General features: G+C 50.3%; 1 protein-coding gene across 6 annotated transcripts in view; it reads left to right on the top strand.

Annotated features, from left to right (window-relative positions):
- Positions 1 to 27,309, top strand: part of LOC142572640 (uncharacterized) — a 177,079-nt gene that overhangs the window by 109,253 nt on the left and 40,517 nt on the right. For 4 of the 6 annotated variants that reach the window (XM_075681895.1, XM_075681900.1, XM_075681896.1 and 1 more), the window contains exon 2: positions 14,737 to 15,280. In XM_075681895.1, the coding sequence (XP_075538010.1) occupies positions 14,737 to 15,280 (544 nt within the window). Of the gene's footprint in view, positions 1 to 4,857; positions 4,987 to 14,053; positions 14,139 to 14,736; positions 15,281 to 27,309 lie in introns of those variants that run through there. The other 2 variants (XM_075681899.1, XM_075681897.1) reach the window with 2 other exon arrangements.

Here is a 27,309-nt window from a genome sequence, read left to right as displayed (position 1 = left end):
CCCTGAAACACATGGTCTATATTTTGGAGCTGTCGATGAGATTGAAGGGAAACATTGCACGTGGGGCGACTGACAGGTCACACGGCACTAAGTTCGGAGGGACATAAGAAGGACACTACACACAGAATGTGTCTGTTCAACGTAGAATTTTAAAGCGAGGCTTTCCTCTTGCGACCCGCCGGGGCTATGGCTGTGTGAATTGATTACGCTTAAGTGTGAATTGATTTTTTTGAGTGTGAATCGATCGCACTTAAAAGAAAATAGAATTACATGCCCGATGGTGGGGTGAAATCTTGGTGCCCCAGCACAAGATCCTGATGCTATGACCATTATTAGGCCGCAATCGCACGCATACTTCTTTCGTGCGGACGCCAACTGGGTTTTTTCGAAATGACCGCCGCGTGTGTGACGTTCGCAGCATGGGCGCCCGGGTGCGCGTGCGCGCCAATACTGCATACAAGCTCGCATGTGCGCGCTTGTTTCCTTCACGCCAAAGACGCAGAAAGGAAACGGGCAAATCTGTGGCACTTATTGAGTAACCGCTACACGAAAGGTTCGCTTCACCACAGAATTTTTCACGATGCGAAAGCATCGAATGGCATATTTAACGAAAAAAGCTGGCGGCAACTGTATATGAGCGAAGCCGCGCCTCGACGGAGCCGTGCGGGCGAATCGGAACACCTGCTGCAGCATTCGCGCGCCACCTGCTGCCTGAGGGGAGAGGGTGTCGCCGCGACGCCACGTCACAGCGCGCCTCGGCGGAGCAGATATGTCGACGCAACGCCGCGGGGCGAGACGGGTTGTTGTCGGCGAGGCGGTCGCGTGACGCGTTTCCTCGCTCTCTCGTCGCGCAAGGCGCCGGTGGCATGCGGCGTTGGCACCGCAGGCTGCTGCTGCTGCTGCTGCTGCTTGCTGTATCGGGCAGCACGTACCGTTATTGTACATTGCTCTCAGCGCAAAACTCGGGGGACCGCTCAGCGGGGTTCATTTGGACATTAGTGCTTTCGCATTCACAGCTCATAAGAAGTGCTTAGGTGTCCTCGAATTTCTTTTTGCGCTAATAAGGAAACTTTCCTCTGAACATGTGTAACAGTACGAATTTTAGCGCTGGCACTGATTGACATCACTACTGGTTGAAATCGCCCGCCTCATTGAAACAAGCACACGCTGATTTGCTCGAGGTATCGCGTCGTAAAAACGCTCAGAAGACTACTGTTTGGAATTTGTCTGGTTTGATTCAGAAACAAAATTGCGGTGCTTCTTATTTTATATTATATTTTTTAACTGCCTTATCTGCACAGAACGGTATCCATCACTGCTCTTTAGTATACAATGGCTCCCATATAACAACCTCGAGCATTGGACCAACTTAGAGCTGTAATATAACACTCCCTGCCGATCCAGTGTGTAAATAAATAATGAAATAAAATTGAAAAAAAGATGAGCTACAATCCACGCTGTGAATGAAGGAAGGTGGCCAGCGAAGCTGTGGTATCACCTGATCCTATAGACCAATGTAACGTAGCCTTGAACTGGGTCCTGCCGATAATGAGCCCGACGCCGTTGTGCATACTGACGTTGCTATTCCTTTCGTCGCTCATCGTGTTCGCGCTGCTCTTCAGGCGTCCTAAATGTGCGTGGCTTGCATTGGGCAGGAACCGCTACGTCCTACCTAGCATGGGCACAACGCCTTTGTGCGTATTGACGTTGCTGTTGCCGTCGCCGCTCATCGTGTTTGCGCTGCTCTTCGGGAGTCCTAACTATACGCGTGGCTTTGCCACAGCGCTATCAGGACATTAATGAAGTCATTTGCTTGGCGAGTTCTTCTTCTACATATGAAAGTGTAGTTACGTCAAACCCTGCTTCGTATGCTATACAGTTACCGCTTCCCGATAACTGCAGCTCATGCAGCCGTAATCTTTACCGGGAAATGCTTGCGGTGAACGCTATGCGCGAAGGCGGGCTTTCTGGTTCTTCTTTAGCGGTCCCCACACGGCCGGCGCCGCCGCTGGCACAGTGATGATGATGATGATGGTGATGATGATGATGATTGTGATTTATTGGCATCCCCTTTGAAACGGGACGGTGACAAATAGTGACCTAGCCTGCTTGATTTATTCAGGCATATGCTTTACATGCTCTTAATCCCAACATTTTGTATAAATCTCGTTACTATCTTGTTTCTTTCCTCAAAACTTCTCTATCAACCTTGTACCGCTACCTATGTCGGTACAGGATCCGGTCGTATCAATATGTTCCCTGCGTCTTTTTTTCCACCAATTCTGTAAACATCTCTTGCTTATCTCGACTGCTGACCGGTTGATGCTTCCATCCACTTTCAATTGAAGCGCTTCTGGAAGGTGTACGTTGCGTACTGGTCACGCTTGGTGAATCTCTCCGAATTCCATTAGGATGTGCTCAGTGGTCTCTCGATTTTTTTTCTGCAGCATACAAATGCCTCACCTAATTGGGGAATCTTTGTTGCGGTATGTGCTTTTGTCCTCAAATGGCAAGGAACTTCCCTTCGGGTTATCGTACAGATTTTCGTTTCTAATTTCGTTTTTTTTTCTCATTCTTGTAAATAATATCCGTGGTCTTCTTCTGTTTCCTTTATTTGCATCCAATTCGCTGTCTATGTTTCTTCCACTTTCTTTCCGATTCCTCCTGGTTGTTGATCTACGCTTTCGATTACCCTAAACTTGGATGCGCGGAGGCGAGCGTCATCTGGCGGCGCTGCAAGGAACCCGGCGGCGCACGCCATGCGCGCCTCCCGCCATGATTGGTTGAGTTTTTGCCCACGTATAAGAAAAATCCACGGGAAAGGGGGGGGGGGGGAGGCGGTGTAGAGGTATGCAGCTTCGCCTTAAAAAGCGCGAAACTTGTTCACGACAACGGAGATCAGGGCGAGTGATGGTACCTGCCGGCTTTCGGGCAAGCAAGTTTGTATTTTGTAATACTTGGTACTTTATACATCCACAACGCTACTCCATTTCGGGTTGGGAATGACTGAAAAAAAAAAGAACGTGTTTCGCTTTATGGAGCTTCGCGGACACCGCAGGCAAAACGGGGGAAAGGTAAAAACAAAAAGAGAGAGGAAACCAAAACCAAACCCTTCGTGTACGTCTCGCATGCATTAGAACTTTTGACAAGAGATGCTCACGGAATGCCGTGAACCGAACGCACGATCCCACACCGATTACGTTCGAGCGTACCGGGCGTCCGCGCGTGCTTAACGGGGTCAGCGCTGATGGATGGTACAACCGCACAGCACGATAGTGCGGCTCTCTCTCTCTCTCTCTCTCTTTCGCGGCCAACTAGAAACACGACAAGCAGACGGAACGAGCGAAATGGCGTTAGACTAATGTGCTCGACAGGGGAGAGCTCCGAATGAACGAGTGTCTGGTCGCCCACGCACGGCTGCCACGCCGCATGCTCTCGCGGAGCAAGCGGTTAACATGAGTACGATGGGGCTGTTGCTTCTGCGGAAGCCCAGCCACGGCAGCAATCTCTCTACACGAGATCTGGAGAGCGAGGGAGAAACGCATTCGCAACGAACAGGCAAAATGCGCCTCGTCGCAAATTAAATCGCGCCCGGATCACCAAACACCAAGCAGTCGGCCTTGTTGCCTGCACACAGGCGCGACAACGGTAGTCGCGTTGAGTGCGGATGACTCGCTAGCCGGATGCGCGTCAGCCGGCAGCCGTCGCGAGGGTCGCTGCAGTGGGACGAATAATTGCGTGCAGTGGGGCACTATCTCTCTCTCTCTCTCTCCAACTTCACTTCTTATAATTCGGTCAAGGAAGCTCCGTGACATATTCAGCCACCGTGTCAGTGCATCATCAAGGGCGACCATTTATTTTGAGCCATCTGGACGTCCTTTCGCTTCGCGAACTCGGAAGCCGTTCTTATTCTGTTGTGCGGTCCTAATCTGTATGACAGAGTGGAGAAATTGCCATCACTCTCAATGATCTGCGTTTAGGCGTTGGCTGAGGTTTCATGGTTGTAATGGCAAGGTTGCCTTACCGGTGGAGGTTTTTGCAAATGTCTATAGCCGCTTCACTGCCTCGTGACTTGAAACAAACCTGTTGCCTTATTACTATGTAAAGATTCTCATACCCATTCTTTGTGTCCCTCTTGATTGACGGGCGTGATGTCACGCCTTCGTTACGTTCCGATGCATTACGTTAAGTTATATAAATATGGCGTCCGCATTTCCGACAAAGTGCACATGCATGGTGTAATGTAAGAGCCAGAACTGGGGGGCTCCTATGACATATGCAAGGGCGCGCAACATTATTGCACATTCGTGCCTCCGCCCCACTGCACGCTATTCCAGAGGGGACACACGGGGGGCTTGCCGAGAATGAGTAGGGGGCGCCGACGCCACCGCTCCCGGTACAAACAACAAAGCGTCGGTGCGTGGTCATCGCGCGCGTGCGTGTTTGTTTATCTGCGCCCGGCCACCGCCGGACACCCGACGGGCGCAGCCGGTGACCGCGCCTGCTGCACCGCGGATCCTTTAGTCCCGAGCAGGTTTCCGAGCACTCATCTCCGGGCTTGGCGGCTTGTCGGGGAATTAGCTTAATTAAGTCCATCGATCAACAATATGCGCTCGCTCGGCCGCGCTGCTCGCTCTGCTTCCATCGGCAGCGAAACGTGTGCGCGCCCGCATTGCCAGAGGGCCGGCAACCACGCTCGCCCCCTCTCTGCGCAGCCTCCTCTAACCTGCCTGTGTGTCGCCGCGCCTGACACGCACGATTCTGTCTGCAGCAGCAGCTGCTGCTGCCGCAAACGGTGCGCATTGCGTTTGGCTAGCGGCGTGAGCCGATAACGACTGTCCCGCCAGTAGGGCTGCAAATGTGTGACTGTGACAACGATACCTTAAGCTTTATACGCTTGTGCTATATAAAAACACAGCAGACAATGTTGCCTCCTTCGCTGCAATCCGCTGAGTTGACACGCAAATTCATCTGTCTTCTCCTTCGGTAAGTGCTCGCTGTGTGTCTGCACTGCTTTTGAATTTGCGAGAACCTTACCAACACGAGCAACAGAGAGAGGGAGAATGAGAGAAGAAGTAACAGCAAAATGCAGGAACGGTAACCACACAGTAGACCAGTTTGCTACCGTGTGCGAGGGAAAGAGGAACTGAAAAAGAGAAGGCAAGGGCAAAAGCATCGAGTGTCTACGTCTACCTTGGTAGACAGAGTGTTTATAAGCGCCTTCTCGGGATTTTGGCTTTCCTAAAATTAGCCTGTTCAACTCTTGTGAACCGGCTTTCATGCGCGTTTCTCTATCACGTTGAGGGATGTGTCTCGCTCTACCGTGCTCGCGCGTGTGGGTAAGTGAGACTCACGAAGAAACATTGTTTCTCTAGACCACTTCTAGTTACATCTGGGCTCCTATGACATGGGCTTCGTCAGCCTCTTAACGACCGCAGATCGCAAGTGGCCCTGCAAAGCCTACAGGGCATCTCGGCAGAGATTTCAGGACAGCTATCGGCTGGAGTCTAAAATGCAAGGCTCATGACGGTGCACACGCTCTTCGCCATCAGGACGGCTTCTGGACGATTGACTGTTTTCGGTTGGATTGAAAACTTCGCTGGCTCTCCGCTTGCCATGTGCTTGTGCTAACCCTCCCGTGTTATATGGGCAGAGTTTGCGACCTTTCGGCGCGCTCTCAAGATTGGTTTCCTTTCCGGTTTTCTTGGCCAGAAGTTTCGAACATTGTATCGCACGTTTATAGCGGTGTTTACTCCAGTTTTCAGTATAATCATAGGTCTGTGAGCAAGCCAGACGCTATATGCACAATATCATTCATACCGGCATGGCAGAAAGTGCAGTTCTGGCGGCTGGCGATGACAGATAAAGGTGAGCAGAGCGCTTTCAAACTTGTCCGGGAGCTTGTGCGGGCGCACATTACTCATCGCATATATCAAACGCGGTTGTCCTTGGGTGCAGCGGAGGCAGATCCGTGCAGCCGCTACATTCCCTTCACGTGCTGTCCCATAACTTCTCTTCGTATATTTTTTTGACGTGCTTAATGAAAAATGCAGAAGAGCGAATGCAAGCCCGGTAATTTATATTGGTTTAGACGACTGCATTCAGAAATATTCGTGCTATGTATGTATGTATGTATGTATGTATGTATGTATGTATGTATGTATGTATGTATGTATGTATGTATGTATGTATGTATGTATGTATGTATGTATGTATGTATGTATGTATGTATGTATGTATGTATGTATGTATGTATGTATGTATGTATGTATGTATGTATGTATGTATGTATGTATGTATGTATGTATGAGACAAGAGAGAGAAGGATGTATGAAAGGCACGGAGCTTAACCAGGACTGAGCCCGGTTGACTACCCTGAACTGGGGGAAAGGAAACGAGACAAAGGAACTGTAACATATAGAAGCTGAATTATTTCAGCAACAATTCCTTTCCACGCCAATTTATTGTTGTCATATCTAAATAAACAGGATTAAATGAACCATTTCCCGATGTACCCTGCTACTTATACTAATTGAATTCTTGGGTTTTACGTGCCACAACACGGTTTGATTATGAGGCAAGCCGTAGTGGGGGACTAGGGATTAATTTTGACCACCAAGGGATCTTTAGCGTGCCCCCAGCGCACGAGACACAGGCGTCTTTGCATTTCGCCCCCATCGAAATGCGGCCGCCGTAGCCGGTATTTGATCCCGCGACCTCATGCTTAGCAGCGCAACAGCAGAGCCGCTAAGCCACCGCGGCGGGTCTACTTATACGTTTGTTGTATATGCGTGGAGTGTTTCAACTACTCACAAAAAAAAAGAAGGAAAAAGAAGAAAAGGAAACAGTTAGCAGTGACTCTTTCTGCACTTGACTCATTTACCGCCAGAGCAGCAACCTCTTATAGTGGGCACCACCATCTTCTCGAGAAAAAAAATAAGTCCTGGTTTCACTCTAAAGATGGTGCTCCTTAACGATGCACGCAGCGTCGCCCTCGTGCTCTACAGTATTACTTATTGTGGCCTCCGAAATGCGTGCCCAGAAACCAGCACTGTCGCCGTCCGTGTGGGGTTCTAAACCCTGCACAATAATTACCAAGAGGGAAAGCGCAGTGGTTCGCGCGTACAACTCTCAAGTACACACTGCCTCAGTGGCTGAGTTGGAATCCCAGTGTCGATGGTGGCCAAAGCTTCATTTTTCTTCGCCCCATGTCGCGAGGGTGAAGTTGAGAATTACGAGGTGTCCTTCACAGCGACGTCGGTATGATAACGTCGATGACGGCCGTCGCACTCAGGAAACCGGGTCTCGAGCTTATAAGTGCCCCCGCAGAAAAGGAAAGAAGGTAGAGAGAGAGAGAGAGAGAGAGAGAGAGAGAGAGAGAGAGAGAGAGAGAAAGAGCCTTGCCTCGGTTGCTGCCTAGCTTTCCGCATATACCACGTTGATTCCGAACGGACCAAGCGGTTGACAGACGGACAGAGGCTCCCGGTTGAGTTCGACGTGTGCACTTTCTGTAAACGTATACACAATCATTCTGAGAGCATGCTTGGTGGCGCATGCGAACGTTGCGTCGTCGTCTGCTCTAGGGCGACATGGGGGGCTGCGAGCTGCGTGCGAGTAGCAGCGGCATTCGAGGAGCGCGCGCACGGCTGATCATTTCACAGGGTGTGCTTGCGTGTGCAGGCAGGCAGCCATTGCCGCCGCGACGGCGTCGGCTGCGTGCCCCGACACCAGCACGGCCACCACACCCGTGCGGAGGGGGGCCTCGCCTATGCAGGCCCTGCGCGCGAGGCGTGTCTCGCGCCACCGGGGGAAACGAACAAACGCAGAGCCGTACGCACGGGAGTCTTTGTAGACTCAACACGCTATTACAGCGTCTTCTGAGCTGTGCGGGCAAGGCCAGAGCAGTTTGTTGCCCTCTGCCGCTCCCGATTTAACGCTCTCCTGGGCTCATTTAATGCTCCTCTGTTTTGTTCGTTTCCTTGAGCCGCGTCTTCCCGCTCCTTTCGCCCGTGTTACATGGAAGCCGTGTATTAAGTGCCACGCGGGAGTTTTTCTTTCTCTCTCCCTCGTGTGCGTCGCGGTATAGCGTCGTGAGTCACCAGTGTGACAGATCTCCTCCGGAAATTAGATTTTCTATCTTCTTTTTTATCCTTTTGCGCATATACCTCAACTGCGGTATCAAAGACAGAGCGAGAGAGAGCGATGACTCTGTTTGTTCTCTGACCGAAATTACTTAACGTGTTCCTAGAAGGGCCATATATACGAAAAAAAGATAAGATGATACACATAGACACGCTTCGCAGCGTATACAGGCGCGCTAATTCTGGGTGTTGAATCCAAGCATTGACAAGCTTATGCAAATATGAACATGTGTGAACGATGCAAATTATTGCATCGTTCACACATGTTTGTTGTCCTAAATTTTGTGTCCATTGTGATGCAGGTGATCCTATGCTGTGCTAGTGTGAGGTGATATGGACCGACTCTGATCGTGTGTCTGTGATCTCTGTCGCTCTCTATAATTTCTTGTTATCTTAACAAACACATACGCACACGCGCACATACGCGCGCGCACACACACACACACACACACACACACACACACGAAATATACAATCTGCCAAAGTTGATTTTGAGAAATTCCGAGGAAAGTTAAAAACGATCACCCCGCATTTATGAGAGACACAGTGGCATAACTTATGCACAATAAGCTCCACGTGCGCTACAGATGCTTAACATTCTCGCGTACGGACATATCAATATTTCTGGGCAAATGCAGCGCGTGCATTAGATACTAGCAGACTTGGACATATTTTTCTCCCATTTTTTTTTTTTTTGCACGGTGGTAGCTGAAATATAAGGATAGCACTAATACATAGGAAACAAAGAACTTGTTCATGCCAGTCGTTAGCCACCTCGCTACTATTCAGAAGAAAATAATGTTTTCGTGAGTGCACTTAGGATTGATCAGGACGTGTTACACATGTTGCCTGGGCATCACGTTCCACACTTGCGTTCGATATATTAGCGCAATATTAGAAAGACCACACACTCAGGACAGGAAGAAGGGCACGTGAGATAAATGGACCTGGTGCTGCACCTATCTACTCTCTTAAGAACGCGAGAACGGCACGTTCGTGTGCAAGCTACACTAGAATAATGTAAGAAGAAAAAGAAACAAATAAACAAAGAGTTGCTGCAAAATTCTATTACAGTATTCTCGTGCGCTTAATGGCAACTGCTGTGAGGGCGTGGACCTCACAAACGCACTCGGTTCGGGGCCCATGAATGTCAAACGATTTTTATGCGACCGTTTAGAATCTTTATTGAACGGCCCGACAACGACCCAGATAATTTCCGCAAGAAGTCCACAGATTGCGGATGGACGCACGCACACTCAAATATATACGTGTACACTCAGACACGCACACACGCAAAAAAAAGGGGTTTGTTCAGAAAAAAAAACAAGCGCAGTCTCCTCTCCTTTTTGCTCTCTTTTCAGCGATGTCAAAGAGCTTCTACGAACTCGGGGCCCCCTTTCGGATTTTACGATTTCCGTTCGGCACGGGAGTGTTTCAGCTGCCCCTCCCCACCCCCTTTCTCTGCGCGGGACTAACCCCTCGCCGCCCACTTTCAACTACGCGCGCACAAGCCGGGCTCTCTTCGAGCCTCCTTCGGTGCCCAACCAGCCGCTGCTATGCCTCTTCTTGGCCCATTCTTTATCGGCGCATTTCTGGCCAGTGCAGCACACACACGCTGCGGTGCCGTGCGCGCACATAAGTTACGCCCTGACCACGTCGTCGTCGTCGCGCGCGCGCGCTTGATGAATGCAGCACTCAACGGTTTTCAGTGTTTCGGCGGCCCAATAGCTCACCTGCCACTACATCAGGCAGCGATAAGCCTATCGGCTTATAATAAATACGCGCGGCCATTTGGCGCAGATCGCGCTCAAAGCGCGGCCAACGTGCGTGCACTCGGTTGGCTCGCGATAGAGACCAAGTAGTACAAGAAGCCTCTCACCGTTTTATTCTGTCTCTCGGGAAAGATGCTCCCGTCTCTCTCTGCGTTCAAGTAAGCCATCCGAATGCAGGATGTGTTGCGCGTGAGTAATTCGACCGAAGACTCGGCAGATCGTGTCATCCATTTCCAGACATGGGCGTCTTAGGGCGGGCAGCGTTTACACAAGCAAAGGAATGGACTGTGCGTAAGCGACGGCAGTATGCGCTTCGGGAAACCTACAGGAAAAAAATAAGAAGAAGAAGAAGAGAGAGAGAGAGCTTGGCGGCAGCTGCGGCGACTGAATGGCACTGCGAACACGATAACGATGGTTGCGGGACATTCGCGCCCATGAGTGACCGCGGCAGCGGGAAGGGCCATATTTATCGGTGAATTCCGATTGCCGCGCTGTCGCGCATACTGCAGCTCTGCCTACAGCTTGGCGGTATCAAAGGCGCGCTCGAAGTTCGATTCTATATAGCCGACTTAGTGGCATACGTCGGACCGCTTGCATATATCGATTTTTTTTTTTCGCCCTCGCTGCGTCATACAAGACCGGCGCAAAATAGTTACTAAGTATATAACCATGTATAATCGACTTATTCGTTCTATTTCGTGCGGAATTCTCATTTAGTTACACGGATGTGGCCAGGACGGCTATCTTGCGCTTATTTTTCAAGTGAGAACACCGCTGGCATATATAGAGGACAGTCCGGAGTGAGCGTTTATGTTTTACACTATCGTGTGTTGACGCTACTTTCAGCGTATAAGCTTCTCTCCATTCCGCGCATGCACAAGAGGCTGCGCGCATTTCTCCGTGGCTTGTGATCTATACGCATGTTTTACTGCGTCAAGTGCCACTTTTACATTGTGAGTCGTCGCTCATTGCCAGCTTGACAACCGGATGAACGTTGTGTGCAAGGTCTCACGCTCGTACTAAAAGACTAAAATGCGTGTCAGGGTTAATGGGGAACACATCTGCGATTCCTTCATTGCATTTGACGGCCGTCACGCCTGAACTGCATGGTCATCGGAGTTTCAATGAAAATTGCAGGGTGACCTGGCTTTGGTTGTTGCTTATTTTCTTCTTTCTTTCTTTCTCTCTCTCTTTTTCTCTGTCATTCTTTTTGTCGGCGGCGCGTTCCGTGAGCTACACTCTGTTGCAGCAGTCGTCGGATGGTGTTAAGGGCGATTCGCACATGAAAAAATAAAAATGGCTTGTCAAATGATATATTTTCCCTACTGCACAGATTTATTCCGGCTGCGAGGGCTCGTTATCTGCAGTTGGCCAATACCTTCGATTGGACATTGGCCTAAATTCTTAGCTGGAACAGTGAAGCCCGTAAAAGAAATGAAGAAAATGACGCGACCTTTCTTTCTCATTGTATACCTGCCTCACACATGGATAGCGCGTGGTCTGTAAGCGTGCATGTATATGCGATGAACCAACGGAAATCAGAATTGAAATGAATAAAACGTTCATATAACGATGCCGTTTCGTTTGATGAAGCACTCTTTTTGTTGGTAATAAAATTTACCGGCGGAGCTCGTTTCCTTTTCTCCGCTATACTTATTCAAAGGTACTGCACATGCGCCATTGTTAGTACCCTTTTGTGTAGCACAAGCGCATTTTGAAGTTCCAAGTAACGAAAGTCCTGCAACGAGGCAGAGAGGATAGGAACAAGTACTTGATTTCATTAGAAATGCACGGCTGTATGCTCCATCATTTCTGACGCTGCTATATGGAGCAAAGGAGTTCGCTTGTTCAGACGTCAGCGAAACTGCCCGCTGCTTCGACTGCGGCTCGCACTTTGCTTTGTCCTTTTTCTCGGAATTCCATTATTTGTGGTCTGCCCTTTGCAAAGAACGCAAGCTTCTTAAATGTGTAATTTGCCGTGCAGCTGTCGACCCGCAGCATTTTCAACATGTGCGACAAAACATGTGCGTCATGTGCACCTCAAAACATGTTCGAAGGAAATTGGAGAAAATCTTATTTAGATGCCGAAAGAGCGTTTTTAACGAAGCTTGCGAAGCGCTAAGAAAAAAAAAAGCGTGTTCACTGGCACACTGTAAGCTCCTATATATACTGTTCAAAGACGGCTTGCCCGAACTTCCGTGGGATCAAACAATTGGAGAATAAAGAAATCGATACGCATGCGTAAAGGTGGAGCGCCGACGTTGCAGATAAGAGAGAGAGAGAGAGAGAGAGAGAGAAAGAAAAGAAAAGCTGCTTTATGAACATAGCTTGTTACACAAAGCCGCTGTTAGGCAAAACCAGGTTCGTTTGAAAACATCGGCTCGTAATACCTATAGCTCAGCGGGAAAGCAGCACCAGCAGCAGCGGCAACAACATTCAACGCCAGCCGAAGGAAAAGCGGAGAATCCCTCGCACAGCGACGCCCGGATTGAACGCTGAAGGTCACGGAAGGAGGGACATTAATCCTCATTTGAAGCGAACTCGAAGACGCGCGCGTACACGCGCGCTTTCGGCCCTCTGAAATACCAGCCGCACCGACGGGGACGGAGAAAAAGAAGAGACCGAGCAGCGAATAGGAAAAACGCGGAGGTAAGAACACGCGCAAATGCGGCGGCGAGCGACCATAGGGAACATGCGGGCCGTTTCATACATCATTTGGTGCGGATCCCGGCGCACCTGCCACGTCGTTTCCGGCTCTGCTCGAGACCCTCACGCATATAGAGTCTGGCCCGGTTTTCTGCGCCCAAGTTGGGCGGCGGCGCTCAAGAAAACCACGCATAAACGGTTCGCGCGCATTTTTTTTTTTTCTCGCGTCTCCGAGATGGGAGGGCACGGTATATACGAGGACCAAGTTTGACCGCACTTCTCTCAAAAAGTCAAAAGGTTGAGGAACGAGGACTGGTAATCGGCGCGCTCTCAAGTCTACCGCGCCTTTTTCTTTTGCGGCCACTATCTCCTCGACCATTCGGCCCCCCTCTTCCTACCGTCGCTGCGCTAAAACCTTCTTCTTTGAACGACGGTGGTTAAACACTTTCCCCATCGTTCAAGCATGTTTAGATCTCTTCCCTCTTACTTCTCGCAAGTGGAATTAGGAAACAGTTTAGAGTGGACACTTCCTTTTCCTTTTGTTTCTTTTCGTTCGGTGTAGTATGCAGCTATAAGACCGGGGGAGCCGCGTAGGAGCGGAGACACAGAGCGAAGGGACGTGGGCAGTTATATACAGCACTATGTGCACACATATGTATGCCAGGGGGGCTCGGTGCTGCTGTTGCAACTTCCGAGATAGGTGTCGTTCGCTCGCTTGGCAGATTAATTGACATTGGATGCTACGCGAGAGCCGTCATTACGCGGCCGGGATTCATGCGGGTGCTGGGAGGCAAATTGCCAGCGACCGGTAATTTCCCCCAAATGTGCACACCAAGCAAGGAGAGGCGGTGGGCGTTGGAAGGGGGCAGGGTAAGGGGGAGTGAGGAATGGGGGGGGGGGAGGGGGCATAGAACGCGCAGGCACAGTCGCGGCGCCCGACCAGCCGAAGTGGTCGGGCTCGCTGAAGGGAGGAGGTCGGATTCTGTTTGTGCGGCGAATCCGGCATGCCGCCGGGCCCCACGTCACGCGGCAGAATTGATTGAAGCGCCTTCTCGCGTGTCTGTCCGTTTGTGTCTGTCTGTTGCGCACGTGCGCACTCTTGCCCTACCGGCGGTCCTTCGTGCCCTTATTCACGCGCTCTCACTAGCAGCGCGCTTCCTCTCGCGGGCTACTCTCCTGCCACCCGCCAATTCCCGGTGCTCCCCACGCCTTCTTCTTCTCTTCGCCTAAACGAGGTCCCAGCGAGCGGAGGCAGGACCGGGTATCGAGTAATAATTACGAAATTGCAGCTTTTAAGGGGAACTTTAGCCCTCGCTGTTTGGCTAGGGTGCAAATTTGGGGCCTCACGCCACCGGCTTGTGTAGAGACGGGGCAACTTCCTTTCGTTCGGTTGAGCGGCATGCACCGGTACTTCAGCTCAACTCACCTGCACCTCTGCGCGTGCGCCGTGGAGTACACTCCTAACTGGCTCCATTGGTGTAGCTCGGTGCGCGCGCGTCGAACGGTCGGATGCGCCCGGCACTGTTGCCGGTCTTTCGAACGAAGACTGCTGCGTCTGCTGCCTCGGCAAATTTTCGAGGTGAGCCGTATGATCCGTTTTTTTAGCTGCGGCACGAAAAATGTTCGCAGTGTGTCTAAGACCGCTTCACTGTTCATTCAACATGTACGCCATCATGCATGCCAGAAATGATGCATGCATCTTATTGGCTCCATAGCTGTTCGCTCCTGATGGCGTGGTTTGCACAGTCACCGGAATGCGATGATTTGCTGTAACCTGATAGAAGAGCAGCGATGATCCAAGAGAGACGCCACTTAAGCGGTATTTCTTTCGCGACCACTCGCGACAGTGGCAGCAGAAGCGGTGCCTCTCGCGATGCGTCTGCACCTTTAGTTGCGCTGTGGGATTTCTCTGAGTACACTTCAGGGTCTGCGGTTTTATTCCTCCTGTAGAAGTATGCTGTACTTGACGAGGCTAAATCATTCTTCGAAGCGTCAAGCACCGGTGTCAGAGCAATGAGCTCTGCACTATAGGCTATTGCACTGTCCATGCCGCCAGACAGTATCGCCAGTATATCAATGAACATGTCGCTGTTGGGCACTTTGCATTGTGGCATGCGGACAACGTATGGCTCACTGGACTGACCGTTCTCTGTTATCGCTCTTGTTACTGTACGCAGGTTCCCCGACGCAGTCTTCCAGCCCTCTCGACTACCGGTGTCACGCGAGCCCGACGCGACCGAGCCCGTCTCCGCGCGAAGCTATGGGATTGTCTGATCGGGGCGACCCGCCGTGCGCCAACGAAGGGCCCGAGCTGCCGCCCGCTGCCGTGCACGCATCTCCCAGGGCCGACCTGCTCTGCCACCGCATCGCCTCCTCCGTGCCCGGATCTCGACTCGGCGGCACCGACGAAGTCTCCTCGGGCGATCGCGCTACCGCGCCGAGGCATTCCGTGCACCAGCACAGTCCACCGTTGAGCCAGCACCACCAGTCTCAGCAGCAACAGCAGCATCACCAGCGGCCTCCGCACCAGTCACAGCAGCACCAGCATCACGGTTCGTCCGGAAGGACTCCGATGGTGATGCGAGCCGACAGCCCGCAAGAGATGAGTGACGACTTCCCGAAGCGAAAGCAACGACGCTACCGAACCACCTTCACCAGCTACCAGCTCGAGGAACTCGAGAAGGCCTTCGCCAGGACCCACTACCCGGATGTCTTTACCAGGTAAAGACTCCCTCGAGTGCTACTTCCTTTTTTTGAATGTTTAGAAAACTTTAGAGAACTACTAAGCTTTAGGGAATAGAACGTTGAGCGAAACTGCGAGTATCGCCCTCACACACCGTGTACTGCAATGAGAATGGCAGGAGACAGCCTGAGCGCGTGCGCGTAGTGATTGCGGAATGCGGTTCATTTCCAATTTGCTTTCTTATAGCTTTTGTTAGCTTTCTTTCCGCTTCTGCTCGTTCTATGCATGTTTTAATAACTTTCAGTGCTCTCATTCTGTCATCTTTATCTAAGCAGCTGTTACTGAAAGTACATTGTCTGCGGTGAGAATGATTTGCGTTTGTAACCATGCCAAATTCACCATGCCGTTTACCTTTTACACCTTTCTCAAGCGCCTATTATTTACGGCGTTCAGATGCGCCGCTGCCGACGGTCATCTCGGTGCGCTCAGGTCGACCTGGCTCGATCAGAAACTCTATTTTCAGCAGTGGCTTAGTTGCCGTGACACCATTCAGCCACCAGCTGTGACACGCGGACGCGCCTCAGTGAAACGGTAGATGAAGTGAGCGCTGTCTGTTCCCCTAGAAATTAGAACGCGAGGTGCTGCGACTTTATAAGCACTCATCCGCCTTCCGTTTATAGCGTGAACGAAAGGAGCCATCAAAGGCTCTCTTACAATTCTTATTTAACACCGGCTTAGACTCAAGGATGTGAAAAGGCCCGATCCATATCCTTTTTCACAATCATTGTCACAAAAGGACCTTCCAGAATGAAGCAAGCTTTCAGATATGCGCCATCAAAGTCGTCCTAAAAATGCACTCTTGTCCGACTTACATCTTTAATAAAACACTCTCTTAAGTTTTGAAGCACTGAAGTATTTGGACTGCTCATGTATTTCGTCCTACACTTTGGGAAATGATATCTCGAAACTCGTGTCATCCCGTAAATTCATTTCAAATAAATACGTCTTGCGTGCTCACCAGCTGCAATCCGTAAATTGCAATATGTGCCGTAACGTAATTAATTAGAAAGTGAATTAATGAGCTTCTGTTAGTGTTATATATATATATATATATATATGTGTGTATGTGTGTGTGTGTGTGTGTGTGTGTGTGAACGAGAACAAAGAAAAGCGGGGAAGGGCCCGATTTTATTAGTCATATCACAGTAAGCCAACCAACAATGACACCAAGGACAGCATAGGGGGAATTATCTGCAGTGCTTAATTGAATTAAATAAATTATAAATATATGCAAATGAAAGTGGATGAAAAATCAACTGGCCGCAGGTGGGGTACGTCTTCGCATTACGCATACGCTGTGCTCTTATACCAATTAAGCTACCGCGGCGCCGTTTGGCCGTTCAATTTCTGCTTCCCTTATGCTGATCTTGGTGTCATGGTTCGCTCCCTTATTATGATATGACTATATATACATAGTCGCATCATATGCTATCTATCCGCATCACCACTCCTCATACCTCTCTGTTTCTTCCCTTCCCTCTGAGCGGAGAAGCATGACAGAGGAATATTAGAGAGTTTTAGGTTAGGGTAGGCTAGACGCACCGAAGCGTTGGGGGACGCAAACTACCGGGCGTACAGAAGAACCCAAAGCAAGCACAACAGAGCGCGAAGGGCCCACAACCGAGTTTCGTCCCACAACGCTTCTGTGCGACTTGCGTTCCCTGGCCCTAACGCTCTCTTTTACATCAGGCCGACATCTGTGCGCTTACTCACCATATTCGTCTCTCTCTCTCTCTCTCATGGCTCATCGCCGTGTCAGGTTTTTATTGCTTATGATTGCCGCAGTGGTGCCATGCTACAATATAATAAAGAGGCATGTACGCTATAAGGAAGCTTTTTCGTGGACAGTGGGCGTCGAAGAGCTTGCGGAGACAAGCAATCGCTCTTTCCCCGCTGCTGCGTAGGCGCCCCTCTCTCCAGAGACGCACAGAACAATGCAATTTAGGCTCCGTCGTAGGGTACACACCATCATCAACGCTACCTATTTGCGTGTCAGAACATGTGTCACGGAAGTAGGCGGGGTCAGATGGATGACACATAAAATAGATCACCGGCAGTCCGCTTCCGGCTACGCCGTCAAAATCGTGCACACGTGGTACACGTGGTACATAGCCACGTGTAAGTGTCGCCGTAAGCGTCAACGCTGGACCCTTTAGAAAAGTCCCAACGCAGGCTTGCTCGCTACGCGTTGTTTAAGGCATCGCGAAGCAAGCAATTCTAAAAGGCTGATCATGCCTCGGTTTGTGCGCTGTGCTTGCTTCTTTTTTGCGTTTCTTTTGATTGCGTGTAGATCAGGATCAACATGCCCGCTAGCTGCTCAGTTATCGGTATTGATCAATGCGCTAGTCGCCATATTGTGTGCCAGTTGTGCATCGCGGGAAAGCCAGCCTGGCACTCTTCTAAAGGGTCTTTCGATTCAGCGGCATACCGACTGAGAGCTCCGAAATATGAATGGGGCACTTCAGGGGAACGCCAGATTTCGATATCACAAATGCAGTTTTGTATACGGCAACAACGTGCACAACAGCCGTGAGTACGAAACGAACCTCTACATGGGGAGATGTCAAAGGAGCTTAACAAATACGAAGACAGTCACTGTCTAATATGTATATGCGTTCCTTTGTGGTTGTGGTAGTAGCATTTAAATAACCGATAGGGGCAAAAAAATGTTGTCCAAGTAAGCGCTCTGGTGTCGCTCTTCCTCGTCAGTGTCTGTTACGCATGCGCATTGCCCATTCCGCAGACAAGAACAACGTGTTCAAGCGTATTCAAGCGTTCTTACGACCCGCTCTATAGGAATGCGATGTGTTTTGTGAATACGGACCTGGATGTCGTTTACGTACACGACTGAAAAGTGTGCTTATTGGATATTTGTGCTATAGCTACTCTTATTCTTTGATAAACAAACATTTAATGCTAAATAGGAAATAGATAGAGATGTTTTCGTTCACGTTAAGAGAACATTCAGTAAAAAGATAACACGCGCCCCCTTGAATTTTAACCGTGCTCAGCAGACGGGCACGATGCCTTCCAGGCCGCTTCATCCGTATATAATTAGAGGCGGATAATAAGCAACAAGTCGGTCAAAAGAGAAAATAATTGCGTAACCGGCTTAAGCAGCAGAACAAAGTTAAGGTCTGTTGATTACATTCTAACCAAACCTTAACGAACCCTGGCTCGCGTATGCCAAATGACGCCTCGAGCGATACTGGTGTGGAGTTTATTTTCGCACGCTAAGGAGAAGCGAGTTGCTTCAGTTCCGCCTTCGTAGGCGCGAGTTAACCGCGTAGTCTTCGCGCATTCGCACAGCGAGGCAGTTTTTTTTTCTTCTTTTTTTTAGCGATCTGTTCACGCAACACGCGAATGCGTGCGTGTGTTTGCATATGCGACGAGAGACTGGCATAGTGAAAGCCGCAGGCTCGCGTCATATCGCATCACATTGCGTTTCGGACTCGCAAACAAACATCGGCTGTAGCTTCAGGCGTCATGCACGTTTACGCCCGACATACCTGCTATAACTGCGGCAGTCGTGTACATACAGTTTCTCGTGCAAAATTTACCTGAGCGAAATCTGGCGCTAGTGTCTACACATGATTAATACAAGGAGGGAGAATGGGGGCGGGGGGATGAAGAAGAGAAAGAGGGATGATCGGATGGTTGTCCAAGTTGTCGAGAGCTGCGCGGAAAGACGAAAACAAACTTTATTAAAAAGAATGGTCCGGCCGTTTTGGTTGTGGTAGCTATATTTTCTGTGCACATCAAGCGCGTGGGTCGTCTTTAATGAGGTCCTGGGAAAAGCAGTTCGTGTAACGAACTTTAGCGGCGCCTAACTTCATGCAAACGTCACACCTGATGCGGACACGCGTCTCTATAGCTAACACAGACGGCCATTGACCAAGAGAAAGAAAACTTTCGTGATGCGACCCAGGATGCGCGGATAGTTTGGAGCTTTCATATAAAGCGGGGCTCTGTCCCACATCGCCCCCTCGCCTTTTTAAGAGACATTGGTTTGGATGACTAATTGTAGAGCGAGATGGTTTATTCTGAGGGCTACCGGCACTCAGGCGGGCCAAATTACGGCAGTTGGCGTGGCTAGATCCACCGTGCGACGCCGCATCGTCGAGCACGGTTGGTCGACGGCGCGCTCTGCTCAGCTCGTGCGCGTGCGGAAGGAGCAGGTCGCGAGTTCCGGTAGTGTACGCCGAAGTGCGGTGGCCCCTTGCCACTGGTCGACATCCTGTAGTGGAGCGAGGACGCGAAGACGATGTGTTAAGGCGCCGCGTCGATTACCCCGACACGCTGTGTAACGAAACGACGCTGAGTGCATGCAGGCCCCTTTGTGTACACTTCACGGCTCTGTGGCCTCTTATAAGACAAAGTACCGTCTCGCTCGTCTTATTGTTTATCGCGCACACCGCGCGCCTATTAGAGCAGGAAAACGTAATTGGGTGAAATTGCTTCCAAACGGAGCATATCGCGCTCGTGTATGAAAAACAAGCCGGCCGCGCTGTTTAAACTCAGGTCAGGGAGTAAATTTCTTCTCGATGAGCGTCTCCCGTACACCGCATCGCAAAGAGCCCGGGCTCTGAGGTGTATATGTAGTGCTATACCATAACGCTCACGGGTAGCAAGCGCCACACGATGCGTTCAAAGCGCGAGCTTTCAGTTTTCCTTCTGGCTTTTTTCGTCTTTGCGATGCCTTTATTTTTCTAGCTTTCTTTTTTCGTCTGCACTCAATTATTTTAGCAGAAGCAGCACGAAAAGGGCCGGCCTAAAAAAAAAAAGGGGGGGGGAAGGAGAGAGGGAGAGAGATCTCAGGTTCGCGCTCGCGCTTAATTGCAGTTATTATTCACAGTGCAGAATTAAGATCCATCGTGCTCCGACGACCAGAGCGGCGGCAATGAGCGGCGCGGTCACGCTGAAAGGGGTCCCCACGTGCAACGTGCACGCGTGCGTGGCCATTAAACACTCTCCTGAACAAAGTGCGCACGTGCGGACGCGTCGAAAGACAGGGAGGGAGGGAATACAGAGGAGGAGGGAGGGCCGCCGCGGGATTGTCTCCCCGTAACGACCGCGGACGAAGCGCCCGTTACGGCGGAGCGTGCTGCATGTAAGCCGACGCAGCACTTCGCAAATCGTCCGTCTCCGAGCCGGTCGCTCCATAGCAGCACAATGCCGGTGGCCGCCACGGCCGTCGGCGATCTCTTCCTCGACGCCGCGGGCTGGCAGGCATGTCACGCACGCACAGACGCACGTGAACGGTGCGACAGGCACGCACGCACGCGCAAAGGACGACCTGAGGAGGAGGTCGACGACGAGCCTTGAAAAATCGCGCCATAGTTCATGCACGCTTCAATTGCCGCGGCGCGCTAAGCGTGACTGTGATTGATACGGTGCGCTTTAGGAAATGCTCAGCAGCTTTATGTGGTAAGAAGCCGCGTTAAGGAAGCCGCGTTATATGGTATATGCTCGCGCCCATTAGCCGCTTCATTGTCCGGGGACGACGCAAGCGAGCTCGTTACCCGGCCAGCCCAGGTATATCATTTTTTTTTTTTAATAATAGTGTGCGATAAACGTACACCGAGCCTCTCGCTTCTGGATGGATGCGGTCTTTATTCTCTTTGCTACGTGAGCCTCTTTATTGCTGCGCGCTGTCGCTCCTTGAATCTGGACGTCATGCGCAGCGCGGGCACATTGGACCAGAGGTCGCGGTCGTTGGATTTCCTGAGATATATAATAAGCCCGCCGGCTAAGCCTTCACATACGCGTTCCCGCTTAATACGACGGCGTTGCTCGTTACACCGCTGAAGGTTTACTTCAAGCGGAGTTCACGAGCCTCGTTTGCGAGTTGCAGCTGTTTCCAGTAAAGTGAGTCGGGGCAAGTTTCTTTTGCGGAAACACAGCGGTTCATATACAGGACATACAATGTCAGAAGCGATGTGGCTGCTTCCGAAAATTGTGTTTTCTGCTGCTCAGCCCGTTGTCGACAGTTCGATTTGCTGCTGCCACCGCTAGGTATTAAATCCTGCTTTGGGTTTCGGGTAGCTGCAGTCTGATGGTGGCGGAACGTAATCAGAACAATATCAGTCCTGCATACACTTATACCGTGCTTTTGGCGCACGTCAAAGAACCCCAAGTGGTCAGCGAGTGAGTGAAAACATTATCGAGCTCTAGTAATTGTGTTCTTCTGCGACTGGGGCGGATTCTTCATGGGGTTTTTCCTCCTTGTATCTTTCCTGGTGGTCTTCACCCGCTGCTTCGTCTGTCCTCTCTCGCAATGGTCGCCTACCCTCAGTTCAGGGCTCTGCTGGCTTCTGCTGTCTGCCCTACACGCCTCACCAGAACTAGCCGGTCTTTGCAGCGGTCGCTAGGCAGCAGTTATTCCCATTGCTCCGCACTTGGGTGTGATATGATTTTGACTATACGCCGGAAGAAGTATAGAAAGCCTTGAGAGCTATGTAAAGGGGGAAGGCAGCTGGGGAGGATCAGGTAACAGCAGATTTGAAGGATGGTGGGCACATTGTTCTAGAGAAACTGGCCACCCTGTATACGCAATGCCTCATGACTTCAAGCGTACCGGAATCTAGAAAGAACGCTTACATAATCCTAATCCATAAGAAAGGGGAAGCCAAAGACTTGAAAAATTATAGACCGATCAGCTCACTGTCCGTTGCCTAGAAAGTATTCACTAAAGTAATCACAAATAGAATCAGGAACACCTTAGACTTCTCTCAACCAAAGGACCAGGCAGGATTCCGTAAAGGCTACTCAACAATAGACCATATTCGCGCTATCAATCAGGTGATAGAGAAATGTGCGGAATATAACCAACCCTTATATATAGCTTTCATTGATTACGAGAAAGCGTTTGATTCAGTGGAAACCTCAGCAGTCATGGAGGCGTTACGGAATCAGGGTGTAGACGAGCCGTATGTAAAAATACTGAAAGATATCTATAGCGGCTCCACAGCCACCGTAGTCCTCCATAAAGAAAGCAACAAAATCCCAATAAAGAAAGGCGTCAGGCAGAGAGATACGATTTCTCCAATGCTAGGTATTCAAAGACCTGGATTGGGAAGAATTAGGGATAAGAGTTAATGGAGAATATCTTAGTAACTTGCGATTCGCTGTTGATATTGCCTTGCTTAGTAACTCAGGGGACCAATTGCAATGCATGCCCACTGACCTGGAGAGGCAAAGCAGAAGGGTGGGTCTCAAAATTAATCTGCAGAAAACTAAAATAATGTTTAACAGTCTCGGAAGAGAACAGTAGTTTACGAAAGGGAGCGAGGCACTGGAAGTGGTAAGGGAATACATCTACTTAGGACAGGTAGTGACCGGGGATCCAGATCATGAAATTGAAATAATCAGAAGAATAAGAATGGGCTGGGGTGCGTTTGGCAGGCATTCTCAGATCATGAACAGCAGGTTGCCATTATCCCTCGAAAGAAAAGGCTATAACAGCTGTGTCTTATCAGTACTCACGTACGGGGCAGAAACCTGGAGGCTTACGAAATTGGTTCTACTTAAATTGAGGACGACGCAACGAGATATGGAAAGAAGAGTGATAGGTGTAACGTTAAGGGATAAGAAAAGAGCAGATTGGGTGAGGGAGAAAACGAGAGTTAATGACATCTTAGTTGAAATCAAGAAAAATAAATGGGCATGGGCAGCACATGTTATGAGGAGAGAAGATAACCGATGCTCATTAAGGGAGACGGACTGGATTCCAAGGGAAGGGAAGCGTAGCAGGGGGCGGCAGAAAGTTAGGTGGGTGGATGAGATTAAGAAGTACGCAGGGACAAGGCGGCCACAATTAGTACATGACCGGGGTAGTTGGAGAAGTATGGGAGAGGCCTTTACCCTGCAGTGGGCGTAACCAGGCTGATGATGATGATGATGATGATGATGATGATAATGATAATAATAATAATGATGATCCGGGGGTACCACTTCCTGCTTGCTGCCTGTGTAACTGTCTAAAATGGCCGAGTACTTTCGGAGTGCAGGCGCCGGTTCCTCTAGGCTGACGACGTTGGGCGCTTGGTAATTAGTGCACCCTCGAGATACCTTGTCCACCTCTTGGTTCCCTGCCACCCCCGCAAAAGCAATCCAAGACTTCCAATTACGAATCTCTCATATAGCCAGATTATTACTGCATTGGGACGTAAATCCTAATATTTTAATTTAATTCTTAAATACAGCGTCCTTACTCTTCATAATTTGTCTTTCTGTCCTGGAGACGTGGGCATTGAATGAGATGTTAAAGAAGGGGCCTGTTTTCCAAAGCGTTGTGGTATAAACTATCCGAACGGTCTCTTTTCTTATTGTCGTCGCACATATGTGCTCACGCCTAGTGCCAGTTGTTCTCTCTCCTCGACGAACCACCTACAGGAAACTGTGCAACAGCCTCTCCCTTTAGTAAATGAAAAGAGAGAGAGAAAGAAAGAACGGGATATGTGCAAGAAAGAGAGAGAGAGAGAAACGTCTCTAATGAGCTCAAAGATGGCTTGATTTGCAGGAGTGGTTCGCGAAACTTCACTTCATTGACCCTTAAAGCAGCAGATACCTCGAACAAAATAAATAAGCAGTCAGTACTTCCAATTAAAATGGAAGAACCCGTCACCCTCAGTACATGTCTCGACCATCAGGTGGTGTTATAGTTTGGAAACACCATTACCAGCCAACGACCACGGAAATCAGTTGAAGTAGACAACAAGCGATTGCCTAATAATTAAGTTTGCATAGTACACCGGTCGAGTAGCTCGTAAGGTCGTAAATCCGCGCACTTCTGCTGCAGTCCCGCCACGCTCGTGTTCGCGAGGTGAGCATGCGGCGTTAAAGACCAGGATGCAAGCGGGGCCAAATGATTGAGATTGATAATTGCTTTTTTTTTTTTCCTGTCGGGCAGCTGCACGGGGCCGCAGACCTGTCGACCGCTGGCTTATGGGAATAGCAAAAGAAAGCAGAAACGAATAGAAACAAAAGCCAACTGGCTTGGCCGAGGCAGCTAGGTGCAGGGGAGGAAGGAATACATGGCGCAGGTGAGGCGCCGACACTTGCGTACGCGTCACGGAAATTTTCCTCTTTGCAACAAGGTAAAGACTTAATGCTTTTGGACTACAAACGTCACGCTTGCAATCCATCTCTATTGTTTCCTTCTCCTCTCGTTTCGCATGCACGTACATACACTTTGCTTAATTTCAGTTTTCAAATGGCCTTTATAACTGTGGCGCGCTTTCGCTGGGGATAACGGCTATAGGGAGGCGGATAAGCATGCAGGCACGCAGACTCATATACACATCGGCTCCGAGCGAGATGTCGGCCCTGTACGATCGTCATCCATAATGCACCAGCGCCGTCTCCGCTGGAAGCTGCGAACTTTGTGGGGCAGCGTCTGTTCCTGACCGCAAACGAATTACGCGCTCATCATCGATCCATCAATCCGGCTCCAGGCGGGCACGCAGCGCGGGGCTGCCTCTGCAGGTGCTGTGCGCTTAGTTGTTCATGCATGCGCGCCCAGCGCGCACGACATACGGCGCGCACAGACCCCGTGATTACGGCGCCATTGAGAATGGTCCCTTCGCTTGCTCGCCATCAGGGAAATTAGAGCGCCGACAGCGGCTGCGGCGCGGAGACCTATAGCGACTCGACTGATTAGCCTGCCCAGTTCAGGGTCCGAAGGGGCGCTGCAGCATATGCGCCCATGCATCCAGCGTGAGACGCGCGCGTGCGTGGTATAAATACACATACTCCGCAGTGTTGCATCAGCTGGCACTCACACTTTGCACGCGCACGAATCGCGTCTATGTAGTATAACGGTGTGGCTCGGCTGGGCGCATGTATCTTGGTCAATCCGGAGATTTGCACGCCCCCCCCCCCTTCTTTTTGCGGGAGGGAGGGGGTTTGATCACTTCGCTCTCGAGCGCTGCGGCATGTGTGCGTAGTTCATCAAAGGGAAAACCCGGGCGTCATCTCTCTGTGCGTGTATACGGCAAAGCGAGCAGACGCAACGCGAAGCGGCACCCGCGGTGGGCGCGGTTATTAAAAGGCCGGCCCATCGCGTAAGACACGCCACAATTACGAAAATGGAAGTTGCGATCGCGCTACGCCGAAGACGGAGCGGCCTCGACGGAAGGATGAGCGAGCTTGCACTGAGTGGGAGAGATATGAATCGAGACGTCTTTGTTTTTCGATCCATCAGCACTGCGCGCAGCGCTCGAAGCCCTCCAGTGCCTGCGTGCGTGCGAGAGCATGCAAGTGAGCGCGTTGCACGTAGCTAGTGTTTAGCGCGCTTGCGCCTTTGTTCCTGTTTTTAGTAGGAACTAACAAAGCGAGAATAAACATGTATAATAAGGAAACGTATCGCGTGGTTATAGAAGATTGAAGTGGAGATGCAAGGTGAACGCGGGAGGCGAGTGCTGGACACACGCATTGCACTATAGCTTGTGACGGCGTGCGATATACTGCGGCGCTTGTAATGTAGCGTGTGTTCTGTGCGACATACCGATGCGTGTTTATCGTACAACCAGCCTGATAACGGTATGCTAACGACTCTCGCGGTTCGTTTCGCGCCGCACCCACTCCGCGAACCACGGTTATTTGAACTGAGCGATGGCTCCTCGTGGTGCTTCGCAATTGCTTGTAAGGAAAATGAACGCAACGTTGACGAGATACCAACGCATGCGGCGGAGTATCGCTTGCACGTTTCCATTGTTTGAGCTACAGAGTGTGGACACGTGATCTCGATCGGTGTACGGTTGCGCAGCAGGCGGAGTAAGCGCGGGCTGTTTTCTTATGGCTTTCGAACAAGTGCTCGCGCGTGCTGTTGCGTCCAACCTGACACCGGATATAGATAGAATCATGCTTGTTTATTTTCGACGAATATAGTTCGCAAACTTGCAGAAAGCGCGAAACTTAAGATGATGACGATGATAACAGCTTCGTGATCTTTCTCAATGGGGTACACGGTAATTAAGTGGCAAGCGTGAGAAAAGAAACAAATCAGACAACAAAGTAATTTAGCAAAGATTAAGGCATGTTTTCGAACGTGCGCTGAAATGATAGCCGCAGGCGGCATCCCTGCCTGGTTACTGTGGTTCTTCAGTGGTGTACAAAGAAACTATTCGTCAAGGTCTCCTGAATAAGGCCCAGCTGCTTTTAATGCAAACAACACTTTCCTCGTGTCTATGGTTTCTACAGCGAAGCTGTATATTGCTAGCCGATTCGGCTGTCCGTCGCCTACATGTACGCCCAAGACTCCTCCGGAGCAATCGCATGTGCATACGCGAAAAAAGAAAATAGACAAAGAAAGGCGCGCGATTAGCCAACACCACCTGTAGCACGACTGTTTACTCCTATCCATGACGTCACGCTACCTATCCCGAAATTTCCATTGACAAGGCTGGCGTGATGAGAGCGGTGACGTCAAAATCAATGTTGCCTACTCAGGAGCATCCCCATTAGATTCTATGGCAGTCGGGCCAAGTAACATGACGTCATGTTCGATCAGCAACGCCGCAAGCAGAACCGGGAACGAGCTTGTCTGCGCGCCGTGCCGATGCTGAAGCCCAGACACAGGAACAGGCTCCTGCATCTGAGCGCAGGCAGCAACTGCGTACCGAGGATCCGGCAGCCTACCAAGCCGTCGTTTAATGAATCTGTCGGGATTAACCCAGTAATAAACAGCAGGACCGCACGTTTCAGCTTCGCTGTTTAACTATCTGTACGGTGTAAAATCACCGCTTGGGCGTTGATTTTATCCTCCTCTCAGCATTGCCATCTCGATCATGTACAAGAATGCACACACGTCGCTCAGGATGTGGCGCGTAGCCGTGGTGAACTCGCAACCATGCATGTGATTAAGGTGGAATTAAGACACTAACCATGCCTTGACGTTGTTAAAGGCCGGCATGGTCAAAATGATAATGAAGCAATAAAATGACATGCCTTTGAAATAGTTGGCACATTTGCTAGTTGCGGCTTTGCATGCTTTTCTAGGATAGCG

The sequence above is a fragment of the Dermacentor variabilis genome, chromosome 2, assembly GCF_050947875.1.
Source record: "Dermacentor variabilis isolate Ectoservices chromosome 2, ASM5094787v1, whole genome shotgun sequence".
In the NCBI taxonomy this organism is placed as follows: domain Eukaryota; kingdom Metazoa; phylum Arthropoda; class Arachnida; order Ixodida; family Ixodidae; genus Dermacentor; species Dermacentor variabilis.
The sequence above is the reverse complement of the archived record's forward strand: the minus strand, read 5'-3'. Positions and strand labels throughout refer to the sequence as shown.